Source organism: Barbus barbus (genome assembly GCF_936440315.1).
Source record: "Barbus barbus genome assembly, chromosome: 43".
NCBI classification, from domain to species: Eukaryota; Metazoa; Chordata; class Actinopteri; order Cypriniformes; family Cyprinidae; genus Barbus; species Barbus barbus.
In genome coordinates this window covers 25,627,037-25,643,899 of record NC_136721.1, presented here as the reverse complement: position 1 = coordinate 25,643,899, position 16,863 = coordinate 25,627,037, and the positions used below count along the sequence as shown (strand labels likewise).

At 35.3% G+C, this 16,863-nt stretch overlaps 1 protein-coding gene and 1 pseudogene across 2 annotated transcripts; both read left to right on the top strand.

Moving 5' to 3' along the window:
• Positions 1-8,167: 8,167 nt before the first annotated feature.
• LOC306862643 (GTPase IMAP family member 9) lies at positions 8,168-9,854 on the top strand. The gene is made up of 3 exons (XM_079405552.1): positions 8,168-8,274; positions 8,642-8,677; positions 8,806-9,854. The coding sequence occupies exons 1-3, from the start codon at positions 8,241-8,243 to the stop codon at positions 9,729-9,731; spliced, it is 996 nt and encodes a 331-aa protein (XP_079261678.1). The 5' UTR covers positions 8,168-8,240; the 3' UTR covers positions 9,732-9,854.
• A 966-nt stretch (positions 9,855-10,820) lies between these two features.
• LOC306862641 (GTPase IMAP family member 8-like) lies at positions 10,821-15,680 on the top strand (annotated as a pseudogene). Its single transcript, XR_013786090.1, has 3 exons — positions 10,821-10,840; positions 13,093-13,684; positions 13,795-15,680. The product of XR_013786090.1 is annotated as a GTPase IMAP family member 8-like (transcript).
• Positions 15,681-16,863: the final 1,183 nt, after the last annotated feature.

The following is a 16,863-nucleotide window of genomic DNA, read 5'->3' as shown; positions in this document are numbered from 1 at the left end:
CTGCATTTTTAGATTTTCAAAAAACTTTATGCTGTATGATTTATAAGCTTGTTTCCTCATGGGGACCAAAAAATGTCCCCACAAGATTAAGATTTACTGGTATTACTATCCTTGTGGGGACATTTGGTCCCCAGGACGTGATGAATACCAGGTGCACACACACACTCACACTCACACACACACACACACAATACACACACAATACACACACACTCTCACACACACACACACACACACACACACACACACACACACACACACACACACACACACACACACACAGGGGCGTAGCGTCTGGGTGTGCAGGGTAGGCAGGTGCATATGGGCCCGGGGCAGATTGGGGCAGAGATGAACAGATGAAATACTGAGCAAAGGTTTGGAGTGAATCATGAACAGAATTGAGTGGAAATGAAAGAGATCTGGATTCTGATCAAACCATTCAAAGCTTCGGAAGAGATGAAAACAGCAGAACTGATCCATTAGAGGCACATTTCACATCTTTGTGTTTCACTTCAATAATGTTTCACACTTTTCTGTCTGTGTTTAATGATTTCTCACAAACTCTTTATTAAATGAATCCAGTAGATAACATCATATCAGCTGATGAAGTGTGTTTTCATTGCTGTTGCTGGAAAATACTTTCAGATATATTTGTAGATCTTTAACTCTGCTGTGATTCTGATGATCTCCTGTAGAGGGAGACACGTGACTGTGTTACAGGGGTCAAAGGTCAATCCAGCACTCTATCTGACTGCATAAAGAGGAATATTGAGCCTGTTGTCTTCATTTATTTTATTTTAGGAATGTTTTGAGTTGAGCTTGATTTAATTTTTGAACGTTTCTTTTTGAGTCTATCATACCATAAACAATCATCATAAACATAAACAATCATCCATAAAGAACTTTTTTTGTGTGTGTGAGAATTTAATAAATAGTGTAAAGTAAGTGTAAATTGATTTTAGTAATTTGTATATTATTTGACATCATTAAATGACAATATCAGCATTATATCTGCCATCGTTCACTGGATCTTTAAACAATATATTCTTGTATGTGTTATCAGTATTTTAAACACATTAGTGAACTTCTTCAGATCAGCATGAGTGTTACTGTAATTCCTGACAGCAGCAGGTTGGAAAGACTTTCAAAAATGTTCCATTGTTGTGAAAGATGTTGTTTAGAGATCACTGGAGGGCTCTGTGGCACATAATGAGTTTGTCACTATGAAGACTCAAACTGAAAAACATCTGAATGCAATCAGAGCTGCAGGGACATTTCTGCTGTTCCTCCCGATGAGAGGCGTGTGGCTTCACCTCTTTCTTTGCCCTCGGAAAGATGCATGACGTAAATCTAGAGCGGTGCTGAGATGATTGACAGCATGCAACACTGAACACACCAAACCAGTTCTTTGGATTTCCATCTAAAACCCTTGAATTTCGACTTAATGAGTGCAGCATATCCATAGATCAGCATGAAGCTGTAGCAGTTTATTTGGTTCGTTTGAGTAATGATTGTAGAATTGTAGTTGAAGCTGAATGTAAAACCAGACTAGAATATTTTCATGTTCAGGACATTTTTTCTAACATGCCTTCCTTACAGAACTGCTTACGTTACAGCTAAATAGATACAACTAGATAAATTACTCTGAAATTAGGAAATTGTGTGATCTGAGAAATATCCATTCATTAGTCTGTTTGTGATCAGAGTCTTTACAAGCTGAAATAGTCCAGGAGCTGAAAGAATGTAGTCTGAGATGATGATGTTGTTCAGGTCTTCAGCCGCTGGTATCTGGACTCTGGGCAGTCGTGGCCCAATGGTTAGAGAGAAGTAGTTGTAACCTGAAGGTCGTGGGTTTGAGTCTCGGTACTGCAGGAGCTGTCAGGAGTGAATGACCAGCGCTCTCCTCCACATTCAACACCACAAGCACTGAACCCTCAACTGCTCCCCGGCCACCACAGCAGAAATGACTGCCCACTGCTCGTGTGTGTATGTGTGTGTTCACTGTTCACTGCTCACTGCTGTGTGTGTGTGTGTGTGTGTGGACTCGGATGGGTAAATGCAGAGCACACAGAGTACTGGACACCATACTTGGCCACACGTCACTCTCTTTCACGTTGTGAAGGTCTTCAGCCGCTGGTATCTGGACGTCACTGATGTAGTGTGTCCTTCAGACTTGATGGTCGCTGATGTTCTGAGGCTCAGCTGCGTGTGGATCGCGAGCTGTGTGTGTGTGGATTGGGCAAGGCTAAACGGGCGGAATGAAAGTCTCAAAATTAAATGAATCAAATAGAATCGACTGAGAAGAGATGTGAATGAATGCACGTGCGTCGCCTGTTCCACAAATGCACATTTTAATCGCTGCATGCACAAATTATGATAGTTTAATACAAACTATAACATTTGTATTAAACAATAAGTCTATATTTGTACAAAATGCTGCACATTGATGTAATTCTAAACTCTGCAGACACTGGCTGAAAAGTATTTGTTTCAGTGTAGTGATGCACATTTGCGAATTTTTCAAATCGTGTACACGTTAATGAATTGCACTGGGCTTTGTTCATTGGTAGTTGTGTGTGTGGGCGTCGTGGAATGCTGCAAACTGCGAAAATGAAGTCTCAAAATCCAAATGAACCGAACAAGATTAATGCAAACAAGATGTCAATACATGCACGTGTGTCACCTGATCCACAAATGCACGGATTCCTTTTTGCATGAGCAATTTATGATATATTAATGCAGATCACAAAATTGTTATACACAAACATATCTGTATTTGTTAAAATCGCTGCACAATCATTTGATCATAAATTAAATTTGAAAGACATTTGTTCGTAGTTAGTAAGATACATGCATAAAATTTATGCAGTACATGGATAATTGTACATTCATCTATTAATCATTTTGAGTCTAATATCATCCCATATAGAATGACCACACTAATTATCTGCACAGACACGTGATAAACTGCCTTAATTTGTGTTTGTTTTTATACGTGAAAGGATTGTTATGGCATGATAATTGTTTAAAAATGTTAATTAATACTTTACTCATGTAAGATTCCTTTTGTATTCTGTTCTAGAACCACAACTTTGCCATCAGTAAAGGCTTTACTGAGATTCTGAAGTCTGGGGTGAATTCTTCAAATTAGATTTCGTTATACAGTTCTGACCGACTGTCTGCAGGGATTCGAATCCACCTGAATCAGTGTTAAAATTTAAAACCTCAATTACAAACCTCGATATTTACTATGAGTTTACCTCAGTAACCATAGTTTTACTGTGGTATTTGTAGTTAAACACTAACCTCGATATTTACTATGAGTTTACCTCAGTAAACTCATAGTAAATGAGTTACTTGTTGTAGCCTCACTTAAACCCATGAAAACAGAGCCACGTCTAATTGCATCCCAGATTAAAAAGAAAAAACAACAAGTAATTAGCATAAAAATGATGCATATTTTAATTGTGATTTTTTTATGATAATAGAAATGTATCTGATATGATGTGGAAGTTCATGTGATTTTCTCTCATCTGTTGATCTGCTGTAATATTAATAATCTCCAGTAGAGTACAGCATGACACACTGAACAGTCTGTCTCTTTCATTACTGCATCATTCATGAGTTTGCACAGTCAGAGCTCAGATCAATCTTAAAACTGTTTCTTATTTCAAACAATAAGAGAGCAAAACTCAAGAGATGCTAAATGAGCTGAGAAAAATAGGAGTTTAAAAAGAAGAAGGGATCAAGAAAGAAATAAAATGAGAATCTACAGTATTTCAGATATCTTCAGAGAAAACTGGAGGAGCAGCAAGTGAACATCAGTGTTCTGTTAAGCAGATACAGAGAAGTTTGGTTTGATTACTTTATTAATGTTTTGTTTTATAAAGTAAAAATGAGTCCCATTAAATGTAAAGGAATTTTTTGCCATCTTTGAGACTGGATTGAAGAGCATAAACCAGAAAACTGAAACACATACAATGATATTGCACCACACTATATTGATGTTGTTTGATGTGCAGTTATGATGAATATTTTGTTACATTGCAATACAGTTCATGTTAATCACCATCATCATCCTCACCGCTGTGTACCGACTCAGAAATGGGAAATGATCATCTACATCCAGATATACTGACACTGGATCAGCAGCTGCAGGTAATCAGAATATTAAATATAAATGCAGATTGTATTTATTTTAAACTGTGACTGAAGATGTTGACATTTATTGCATTAAGTCATTGTTCAAACATCATTCAGTGTCATTTGTATCCAAACAGAGCAGAACCTGTTTTTAATTTGGTTCAATCAAACATGGTGTTTCTCAGTGTTTCCGGTCGCATTATGCACTGCTTTTTACACTTGCACTTACTTTTCTGATATTATTTACACATTAAGAAAACTTACCTGCTTTCATAATTTCCATGTTTTCAGAAGTCTGTTGTCATTTCTTCTCTGCTGCTTATTTATTGTCACTTGATTACGATCACGTCATCATGCACGTTTCTGATAAAAGATCTAATGTGTTTACTATGTTGAAGCACAAATAATACTTTAATGCTACTCATATGCTTTAGTAAATCCTATTAGATTATTAAGGTCCATTTAAGAAACGTTGTTTTATGGTGTGTACTTACACCTTTAACCTTATTATTTATTATTATCAGGTTAGATGAAGTAAGTTAAATCTGAACTAAATCAAAGGCATTCAGTTCATACTACAGCCCAGAAGACTGTTTTGTTGTTATCAGTTGAAAGGGTGCCAGGACTTTCTCAGTTCTTCTATAGTGTTTCTGAAGCAACTTGTTGCTAGTTCTTCTTTTGGCTCTCCATCTTTGTGTTTGTCTACTTTTCCACTATAAAATCTGCAGCATTACATCTTTATCTAGCTTATATAATGTTTTCTAATCATAAAATACAGGTAAACAGTTGCCAAACAGTTTAATAGCTGTTCTTATACACACATTTAATAAAGGCATCTGGAGGGACATATACAGCAACGTACAACGTTTCTCACTTTAATATTTTATATATTTATTACATATCAGATAAATAATACATGCACTAAATACATTATCTACAAAGCATATTAAAATGAACCCAAACAGATTAATTGCATAATCACCAAATTTATCAACAGCATTCTGGCCAGTATAGGAATTCATCATTATACATATTTAAACCAGCAGAACCAGTCACTTTTTAATGAATAAACTGATGATGGTTCATGCACAACTTTATATGTCAATGCTGTAAGCAAAATCATATCTATAATAGCATGTATTCATTTTGTTTTAGGGACCTTCATGGCCTCAACACAGTGAGATCCTCAAGGCATATAATGATCTTGGCTTCACGAGGTTGTTTAACACTTTGTTAACAAGAAATATTACTGTGAAAGATTCTCTCTCTCTTTGTGAGACTTACTGTATCCCATTACAAAACAGAGCAGTCAATGATTTCAAATAAAATGTTCAAAAATGAAATGTTGTTTGTTCCTGTATTCAGATGTGGTTTGTTCTCACTGGTCTCTTGTTTTCTGGGTAGTTTAAATGTTTGTAGGCTCATTGTTTGTAAGGTTTCTTTTGACATATATACATAACAAATATAATTTTTCCTTTGGGAGAAAATGTGTTTTTGGTATCCACTCTGTTATCTCTAGTCTAAAGAATAATCATGCCAACATAAACTTCATAGTCTCAGACTGTTTATACCTAATTGTTGGTAATCTGCTGCAGGTCAAGTTCTATAAATATAATTTCACCATCGTCATTCTCATTAACAATGCTGTTCGTTGTCCTTGTTCACAGAACTCAAAGAATGACTTCTTATGCCAAAACTGAGAAAAGGCCTAGTTATCACTTGAGTTCTGTTAAAATTGCACAAAACAATACAGCAAATGTAAATACAATTTACAGTGTGACCTCATCCTCCATAATTACTAAAGAAACCAAAGAGATTTATAGGGTCATATTATAGGGTCAGTTTTTGCAAAAACAACAACAACAACAACGCAACAAATTACCACAGTTATTAATGATTTAAATACTGTCAGATGCATGCATTCAATCAATTTATATATATATATAAAAATTAAATATATTTTTATATTTTGTAATAATTTTCTATTTTTATTTTGTGTGTGTGTGTGTATTGCCAACTAATTTTCAAGGTTGATGTAAAAACAAGGTCACATAACAATGCAAAATTGTCATTGCATGAATACACACTGAGTTTACTCAAACTGATTGGCATTCTTAGTGAGATGAGATTGAAAATGAGATTTGTAATGTTCATTTATATTTGTTTGTAAAAATATTTATGATCAGATTTTAATTCATAAAATCTTGAATTATTGAAAAGTTGTTCATGATTTTGAACAATTACATTATATGTATTTTCTTACAAGCTAGTGAATCTACACATTGTGAACAAGTTTTAGCAGTCTAGTTAATATGATCTACTTAAAAAAATATGTAAAAATTGTGCACAATGTACTGTTAACATGAAGGATTTTTTTTCATTAATTCACAGGTGTTTTATCCTAATTTTTAAATTTTGTATTAAATTTGTTATGTTTCAGGGTTACAGGAAATGTCTGTAAACTTAATGGATAATATCCTAGCAGAAAATCACCAGTATATTTTCTGTTTTGTTATTTTCTTTATACAGTACCTGATGGACAATTATAGGTACAAGTTAATAAAAAAGTGTAATGAACAATTATTATTGAACAACTGCAACTAGCAACTTAATTCCCATATGTTGTGTGTACTGTTAGTCTCCTCTTCCCAACTCTCTCCAGACTCATGTGCTGCTTGGCTGGCAGCTGTTCAGTGGTTTCCTCTCTCTTTTTTTATAGTTTGAGTCACTTTTCAAAAGTTGCCAAATAAATTGTAAACATAGCTAAATTTGTTGCTAGCTAGGTGCTTTTTTTAAGTTTCTAGGGTGGTCCGAAAAGATGCAAAATCTAGCAACAAGTACCCAGATAGCAACAGCGTGTGGGCCAAGTCTGGCTTACATTTGGCAATGCTGGCTTAATTCTGGCACTGTTTTTTTTTTCACAGTCTGGTGTAAAACAGCATTTGGTTTGAGCTCTAGCTGGAGTCTGGCCAACCAAACAAACTTAAATCTCATTGTATCTATTTGGCTGAGCCGTGGCTGGAATTTGGTCGGCCAGAAAAAGTCAAATATTCGGCTGAGATCGGCTGGTTTTGGTTAGCTGAAGAGTAAATGAAAGATCTGTGATTTAGAGTAAAACAGACTTGTGTAAGATGCTAAGTTCGCAACACTGACACCAGGAGAAATGCTGGTTATGCAGTATGTCATTTTTCTTTAAATAAATATTGCCCCTTTCACCTCCGCAGTTCCACTTGTTCACCAGCAGAGGACCTCATCACTTTACTATTAATCACATCCAGATTCATCACACTTTTTACATCCTCTTTTATTATTATGTTGTAGGCTTTCTCTTTGTTTGACAGGACAGAGAGAATCATCTCTAGGTTTGCAGATAATGTATTTTTACTGTATATTGTTTTATAGTATACTTGTTGAGTCTTATTAAGATAAAGTCTTGTCCCTTCATCATCAATATTTCCCTCAAATCAATTTTTTTTCTCTTCATTATATTAGTTAAAGAAGTACAATAAAGTATATGGCACTATAAACACAGTAATCTATGTTTATATGACAGTCTGGTTTGGGATTTGTCATTTGTAAGTCACTTTGGATAAAAAGTATCTGCTAAATGATTATATGTAAATGTAGATGATTAACTCTTTACTCTATAGGCCACATTGTATAAAAGGACAGGTAAGCATCAAATATCCAGAAGACTATATGAATCATATATTACATTTAGGAGTACTGTAGCTAATTCACTTCAAGATATCATAATTAAAACATTAATGCAGCCTAATATATTTGCCCTAATGAGGAGCTCCTTGCTTTTTAACACTTGACAGAATTAAAAGAGTTAATACTCAATTAAGTGACTTTATAACAAGCTTTCTTTCTTCTTCATGCTTTGAACATTTATTCAGTGCAAATACATACGTGCATAGCCTGCATAGGTTAGCAGAAATCCAGTATATTTTACTTCTTAATATCATATTTTCAGGCAGATTTATTCTTATGACGTACTTCAGTTTATGACCTGCTTCCTGCTTCCGGATGTGCTCGCAGAGGAGAGATTCGGCGTAACCTGCGCGTGCTGTGATCTGCTCTAAATCTCAGGCATGGCCTCCTCAAGCACCGCAGTAGCGACAAAAGGTAATGATTCGAGATTACCTTTTAAGTAATTAATTGTTTAGCTTAATTAAACACACGAATACTAGCCTAGATCTAGCGGTTTCGTAGATTTCACGAATACTAGCCTAGATCTTACGTTCGTTTTACTTTCGATTTGCGCCTGGGATTCCATTTCCATGTCGTATTGTCATTTCATCAATAATACTAATAATAGTTTATTTTTGAGGAACGCAATGCGATTGCAAATATTATGTATCAAGTAATATTTAGGAAAATGTATAGGAAAATGTTTCCTAAATAACTTAAACTAGTCTTTGGAAATGTTAATTAGCAACATAAAAAAGTAAATGAAATGAATGCCATCTCTCTCTCTCTCTCTGTCTTGTAGGTAGAAGGGGAAGCTTTGATTTAGATCATCCAAATAGTGAGTATACAGTATACAAACGGTCACAGTAAATGCAGATTGCTTTGTTTTTTTTACTTAATTTACTAAGCAGTCTGTTAATCTGTTTTATCTTAAAAATGAGATTTTAATTCTGTCACACTTTTCAGTGTCCATTAGAAGAATGGTGCTGGTGGGAAAGACTGGAGCAGGTAAAAGCTCCTCTGGAAACACAATCCTGGGCAGGAGAGTCTTCAGAGCCGCTAGTAGTGGTACATCTGTGACCAAAGAATGCTGGAAAGAGACTGCAGAAGTGGCTAAAAGAGACATTACCCTGGTAGATACTCCAGGTCTGTTTGACACAGACGTTTCTGAGGAGTATCTGAAACAGGAGATCAGTAAATGTGTGAATATGACAGCTCCTGGACCTCACGCCATCATCTTGGTCATTCAACTCGGTCCATTCACAAAAGAGGAGATGATGTCCGTGGAAAAATTGAGAGCCATATTCGGAGAAACAGCAGATAAACACACAATCATCCTCTTCACCCACGGTGATGAACTGACCAGCACTATTGAAGAATACATGAGTAAGGCTGGAGAGAACCTGAATGAAATCCTGAGGCGCTGCGGGGGACGATATCATGTGTTCAATAATAAAGACATGGAGGATCGTATTCAAGTTCTGGAGCTCCTGGAGAAAGTAGATGACATGATCGCTGCTACTGGAGGTGGATTTTACACTAGCGAGTCTTACCAGGGTGTGGAGCTCATGCTGAAAACTAAAGAAGAGGAGCTGAAGCAACACTATGAGAAGAAACTACAAGAGAAAGAGAGGGAGCTAGAGTCCAGATTTACTGAAGAAAAGAGGAAATTACAGCAGACAATTGAGGCACTAACAGCATCAGAGCAGGAGAAAGAAGAAAAGATACAAGAGTTAAAAATAATAAATTGGAGGAACGTGTGTAAAATGATGGAGTACAAACGATTTTATGAAACCAAACTCAGAGAGGTCAGACAGGAGGCAGAACTGACTCATATAAATGACAGAAAAATGATGGAGATCTTAACCAAGTTACAAAACCTCCAGATGTAAACATAGATTGATATGCATTGCATAGAATGATGCAATATTATTACAGCAATTGCTGTATTATTCTTTGTATATACAAACATTTGTACTGTAAATCTCATTATAAAAACAATTACTTCCATTCCTTCACCCAACTGTTCTGTGTATTACTGAGCAACACCCTTAACAACATAAACAGTCAATAATATAGCATTAAAACTATTTCATGTAAGGTGAGTTGCCCTAAAGTGGGACACTGCCTAATGTGGGACACCAAAGGTCAAGTGTTTGTGGCTCCCCCATAAAAACATGAATGCCAGCGATACTAAGGTTTAGCAAAGCTGTGGTGTTATGTGATCAAAATCCCATTACCTCTCAAATGTCCAGTCATATATGAGAGTGGAGCGGGGATGGGGGGTGTCCAGCGGGAAATGCTCCTCTGTTTTGGTGTAGCCTATTTTATGGATTTTGATCTTTTGGGTCAATGCACATTTATGAATATGAATATATCCATCTTTATTTGTATATCACACTGCTTTGTATATTTGTATAGCCTACAGCTGCTTCACAGTTATAAACAGGAAAATAACAGAAGCAATTATGGAAACTCAAACTATGGAGACAGTTCAGATTCTACTGCACTAAAAAAAATGATACATTGAATTTACTAATTTTTTTTTTTTAAGGTAAGTGTTTGCAATCAATTTATTTTAGCTACATTTAAATAATCAAATTTAGTTGACTAACTTTCAGTATTTTTTTTCTATTTAAATGTAGCTAAAATAAATTGATTGCAAACACTTACCTTAAAAAATTAGTAAATTCAATGTATCATTCTTTTCAGTGTGTAAAGCAGCTCTGAGAGACACTGTTCAGCTAACGTCGGTTTGTACTTGTATAAAAGAACGCACTGCCTTAAAACAAATCGTCTTCTGAATCGCATATAAGTTGTCTTCTACGACAGTCTGCTGTATAAAGCTTAACCGATTCGGATGCGAGCTGAATTCGCCATTCTTCTCTGCCGGCGTCAGTCTCTGTTTGTGTTTCTGTTGCTCCGCCTTTCTGCGTTTAGTTTGAAAACGAAAGTATTTTCTCTCTTCCGCTTGACGCCAGACGGTATTTCGAAGCTCGAGGTCAGGTCCAAAAATTCATGTGTATTCTGTATTATCCATGTGCATAAATCTGATGTTACCTTAACTGTAATTATTTTATATTTATGCATTTAGCAGACGCTTTTATCCAAATTGACTTACATTGCATTTTATGTCGTGTAAATGAATGTAAGCTATAATGTAGCCTATTTACAGCCGAAGTGCGTCATCAAGAATTGCAAGAGTTTAACGCTGATGTGGAGTATTTTGTTTTTGTTAAATGATTATGTATGTTGCCTATTTTAATTACATATTCCAACAAAGCGCCATTTTATGTTTCATTTTAGTTGAGTATTTCCAGAGAGACTCCTACAATGTTTTCTTAACGAGTAGCTATCCTCTGTTGTTGAAATTCTTTATTCGAATTTTGTTAAGAGCAAACTGTGCAAGTCTTAGAAGAAACTAAAGAGAGGAGACAGTATCACAATTACATTTAGCTTCAACCTTTAACCTCTTACTTCCACATTATTGACAACCGCAGACAATAACCATCGTTGTTTCCGAACATCTGTCGACTTTAAACGAGTTCTGTTAGTTGAAAATGAATGGACGCAAAAATTATATCAATTATTATATTAATATAAATTATTTTTGCAACAGCTGTAGGTTTTTGGAGTAACCAGGATGACTGTGAGACTCCCGGCCTGACTGAAATTTTGTCCCAGCATTAAATAATTTGTGAATATTACTATATTCGTAAATACTTGTGGCTTGGAACAGCTGGAAAATTAAAAGTGTACTGCAGTTCTGCGCTGGAGAAACTTCGATGACTGTAATCAGTGTGCGAAATAACCCAATTTGTGGGTGGTGGGCCCATGCTCCTCTAATTACTTATACACACACCTAATGCCTTTTAATATAAATAAAGCACAAGAGTGGGAAATGTCACGGACACATTATTATACTATTCAGCCCAATATTGATTTTTATTTGCACTTCACTTTTATCCAGATGAACAGAACTTTTTGCACAGCATTTATCAATGGGACATGCGACTATTATACAATGCTATATAACCAAGAAATAATGTATTAGCAAACTATAGCCTATATAGGCTAGCTCACATTATTATATTTCTGCTTTAAATGTTATGCGTAGGTAACAGTGAGTGGTGGTTTCAGACAATTTGTTATTAAAGTGCGATATTCTGCGCCGCATTCATACGGACTTTTATTCTGCCTGACAGCATTTAAACCTGTACTGAAGGCGGAGCAATTTGGCCAATCAGATGAAAGGGGCGTTTCAGCGCCGCCCACGTGTGCGAATGAAATATCGACGCTAGAAACCGATTTGTGAAGCGCGAACGAAACATGAGAAATCAAGCCACAATTTCGTTTTCCCTTTGTTCAATTAAACAGAAATACGAACAAAGGAGCCGTCTTCTCATTTCTCGCTTTTCCGTTCCAAATAAAAAATGAAATGATCAAAACGTACACGGACCTTCTTCACGGACCAGAGATGAAAAATTCAAGCTGTTTATTCATTTTCTAGCCCTGAATGTAAAAACGGAAAATCAAGCCTAATTCTTGTTTTTTCGTTTTTTTTTTTTTTTAAATTGAAAAATTAAAAAAGGAACCGTTTTCTTATTTGTATGTTTTTAATATTAAATAATAATAAAATACCCTGATTCCACACCAATCAACTATGTTTTAAATCATCATTCTCCTCAAATAAGTATTGAATGATGACTTCTTCTATGCGTTCTCCTTCTAACTGATATACAGTACAGACACACACACACACGTATTTCTTTCAGAGCAGACATTGTTGTTGTAACTTCTGTGCTGGATTTGTCCCATGTTCCTATTCTTATTCGAGTTTCAGGTTATTGTTAAAGTTACTCTTAAAGTTATTGTTATTATTAAATTGTTAAAGTGTTAACTTAAGTGAACTTATTCATTCCAACAAATCCAGGGCAGTTATACTGGATTTATGCTCAAACATTTTATGTTTTCATATTTGTTCCTTTGGTGTTGAGTTTTTCTTCACTCTGACAGCCATGATGGACAACATGTCCTTTACTCTCAGCTGTGTAAAGCACAGTACAACTAAACTCAAACTCAGCTTTAAAATAAAAAAAAATATGGAGACACAAAATTCTAAAAACAGAACTAATGTAAAAATCCATTTAGTACTCTGTCCACCAAGTGTCAAGTTTAATATATATATATATATATATATTACTTTCAAATCTGTGAGATGTTAGTTACAAATGTATTAATTTTGTTTTACAGCACATCTTGAAGATGGAAGAAAATATTGAAGTTTTGAATTTGGTGCTACTGGGGAAAACAGGAGCAGGAAAAAGTGCTGCAGGAAACACAATACTGGGACGACAAGCTTTCAAATCAGAGAAAAGTCCTACAGCTGTCACTCAAGATGTTGATGTTCAGTCTGGGACTGTCTGTGGGCTTCCAGTCACTGTTTATGACACACCAGGATTCTGTGACACTGAGCTGGAGGAGCACAAGATGCAGCTGAAATATCAGAGTGTTTTACAGAAATGCAGTTCAGCGCTTTCTGCTTTTGTCGTCGTCTTTAAAGCAGACAGATTCACTGAAGAAGAGAGAAAAACTGTGGAGAAGATTGAGAAGCTTTTGGGGAAAGCACGCTTGGAAAAAACCTGGCTTCTCTTCACCAGAGGAGATGAACTGGAGGCTGAAAACAAGACCATAAATGAATTCATCGGTGGTTCTGAAGCACTGAAGAAACTCGTTCAGAAATATGATCAGAGATACCATGTGTTCAACAACAAGAAGAGAGGACCTACTAAACAAGCTAAAACGCTGATCAAAAAAATTCTCAAGGCATGTTTAATTAAAATGGGTAAGCATTTATTTTGACCAAATTTTACATTAGAATTCATTGCTTTTTTTATTATTATTATTCTTTTTATGGCATTAGTGATAAATGATCACTTGCTTTTCTTTTTACAGCAAATGGAGCAATGAAATTTAAGCAGGCTGTAGTGAAGAGCCAGAAGCCAAAACACACTCCTGTCTCCAGTCTCTCATCCACAAGAATTGTTCTTCTGGGTAAAAGTGGTGTTGGGAAAAGTGCAGCTGGAAACACAATACTGGGACAGAAAGAGTTCAGATCTGTGAGGAGAATGAGATCAGTAACCCGTGAATGTTCAGAAGCACACTCCACTGTTTCAGACAGATCTGTGTCTGTAGTCGATACTCCTGGATTCTTTGACACAGAGATGAAATATGAAGAGTTATTGGAGGAGATAGCCAGAAGTGTGTATTTATCCAGTCCTGGACCTCACGCTTTTCTCATTGTTCTCAGATTAGATGAACGATTCACTGAAGTTGAGAAGCAGATTCCTGAGATGATTGAGATGTTGTTTGGTGAGGAGGTGTTAAAATACTCCATCATTCTCTTCACTCATGGAGATGACTTAGAAGAAGAACCCATAGAAGATGTAATTAAGGATAATAATGATTTAGAGATCTAGTTGATCAGTGTGGAGGCAGATTTCATGTCTTCAATAATAAAGAAATGAATAACAGAGAGCAGGTGAATGATCTACTGCAGAAGATTGACACAATGATAGAGCAGAATGGAGGAGGACACTACAGTAATCAGATGTATGAAGATGCTCACAGATTTAGACTAGAAGAAGAAGAGCAGAGACTGAGAGAGGAAGAGGAGAGAAAACTACAAGAGGAGAAACAAAGACAAGAGGAGATTGAGAGAGTGAGAAAGGAGACAGAGAGAATACAGAGACGGAGAGAGGTATTGGAGAGACAGAAAAAGGAAATAGAGGAAGAGGTGAGAAAACTACAACAGAAAGAACGTCAGCAATGTGTCTGTTGATACTTCTGCATTATTTGACGCACAGATGATGAGGATTTAATGAGTGAGTGAGAAGATTTTATCCACCCTTTTCTCAATGTCTGGTCACGGAGAGCAGTTAGAAGAGACCGTAGAGAACCTCAGTGAGAACAGCACAATAGAGATGAGAATAACAAGGAGCAGGTGAATGAACTACTGCTGAAGATGGACACAATGATAGAGCAGAATAGCTCTACATCTACAGTTTCATCTACTCTCTCTCTCTGCATCACAATCTGAGGTTCCTGTCTATCAGACAGTGCTGTTTATGAGAAATGGATTTAAATCTGAACTAAAATTATTTCTGTAATTATTCTGCTGCTCCAGCTTCACTCCGGTGTTCATTTCTTGCTCTTCAGCAGCTAAACAGGTTCTTGATGACATTTACTTTAAAAATACATTAATTTTAGATTTCAGCCTATTGTGCATCTTCAGAAACACATCAGTGAAGTGAGATTGGTCTTTGTTTGGTCATTAGGGTTTTGATGATGAGCACAGTGGATGAAAGATAGATATTAAACAATATTCAACTCAAATAATTTGTAAAAATTATAATAAAACAGTTCATGTATACAAATGTATACATAATGTATCCCATGTTGTGCCATTTCTGCTGATTATTGAACTTATGGTCTGTGTCACATGATAGATCAGCAAGTGACCAATTAATTAAGCACAATTAATCATCTATTAACACGATCATGTTTTCTCATTTTCATGGTTGAATAAATGTCTGTGGTATTGATGTGTTTGCTAGCAAGCAGAAAATATCAAAACATACATTACTGTTTATTCAGTGGTGGTTATTGGGGGAAAACTTCTATTGTACATTAATAGTAAGAAATAGTAATGTGTAAATTAATTTTGTAATATTACAGTATTGATTTTGTTTTTCACATTGTAATGGTTCATTCTGGTAATCTGTAATATGGCCAGCTCAAATGAGTGTATCATGAATTTAAGTAAATATTAATCTAACACACAGTTTAATACAGTCAGTCTTTACATTGAGGTCCTGATTATCCTGTCAAGGTGTGTGTGTGTGTGTGTGTGTGTGTGCGCGCGCGTGTGTGTGTGTGTGTGTGTGTGTGTGTGTGTGACCAATGCTCCCTCTAATTGTTTTTGTTGCTGAGCAGAACCTTTCTCTATTGGGGGACATTTCGGTCACCTGAGCAACAACATTCTTTATACCAGACCTGTACAGCACACACACAAAAGTGTGAAACTTTTAACTTTAATGTGCTATTTTTATTTGATTTGACCCTTGATTTTAACTAAATGATGTACATTTTCGGTTACCTGAGAAAACTATTTTTACAGTATAATTCACTGCCGTTTAAAAGTTTGAAAGTAAAGTTTTTTTAAAAAGTTTCTTACGCTCATCAATGCTGTATCTATTTGAAATATCCTTCAGAAATCATTCTAATATACAGATTTATAATCAAACAGTTTTGCTGCTTAATATTGTTTGCGACCTGTGATAGTTTTTCAGGATTCGGGATTATTTGATCAATAAAAAGTTAAAAAGAACAGTGTTTATTCAAAATATAAATTTTGTGTTTCAATATGTACTACTATTTAAAAGTTTGGAGTCAGTAATTTTTATTTTTTAAGACAGTGATACTTTTATATTTTTATAAAGACTTATATTGTTAGAAAAGCTTTTTATTTTTAATAAATGCTGTTCTTTTTAACTTTGTATTCATCAAAGAATCAAAAAAGAATTAAGCAGCACAACAGTTTCAACACTGATTATAAATCAGTATATTATTATGATTTCTGAAGATCATGTGACACTGAAGACTGGAGTAATGATGCTGAAAATACAGCTGCAGATCACAGAAATACATTATATTTTAAAGTATATAAAACAGGAAACCAATATTAGAAATGGCAATATTTCACAATATTACTGGGGTTTTTTTCTCTGTATTTTTATCAAATAAATACAGCCTTGATGAGCAGAAGAGAGTCCATTAAAAAACAAGGTCAATTATTAATTAGGTTTATGATATAGACCTAACATAACATAATATAATATCAAAACAAACTGAAGCATTTAAACTGAGATCTGTAAGCTAAATATTTTCAAAAAACTTTAACATGTTAATTCTTCTATAGCTATCTAAACATCGCTATTAAGTACAGTTTGCACAATACACCTG

Bases quoted from the DNA above. Each gene is read 5' to 3' on its own strand.
- LOC306862643 (XM_079405552.1), top strand. From the start codon at position 8,241: ATGGCCTCCTCAAGCACCGCAGTAGCGACAAAAG. The intron at 8,275-8,641 runs GTAATGATTCGA...TCTGTCTTGTAG, and splicing joins CACCGCAGTAGCGACAAAAG to GTAGAAGGGGAAGCTTTGAT. The intron at 8,678-8,805 runs GTGAGTATACAG...CACACTTTTCAG, and splicing joins TGATTTAGATCATCCAAATA to TGTCCATTAGAAGAATGGTG.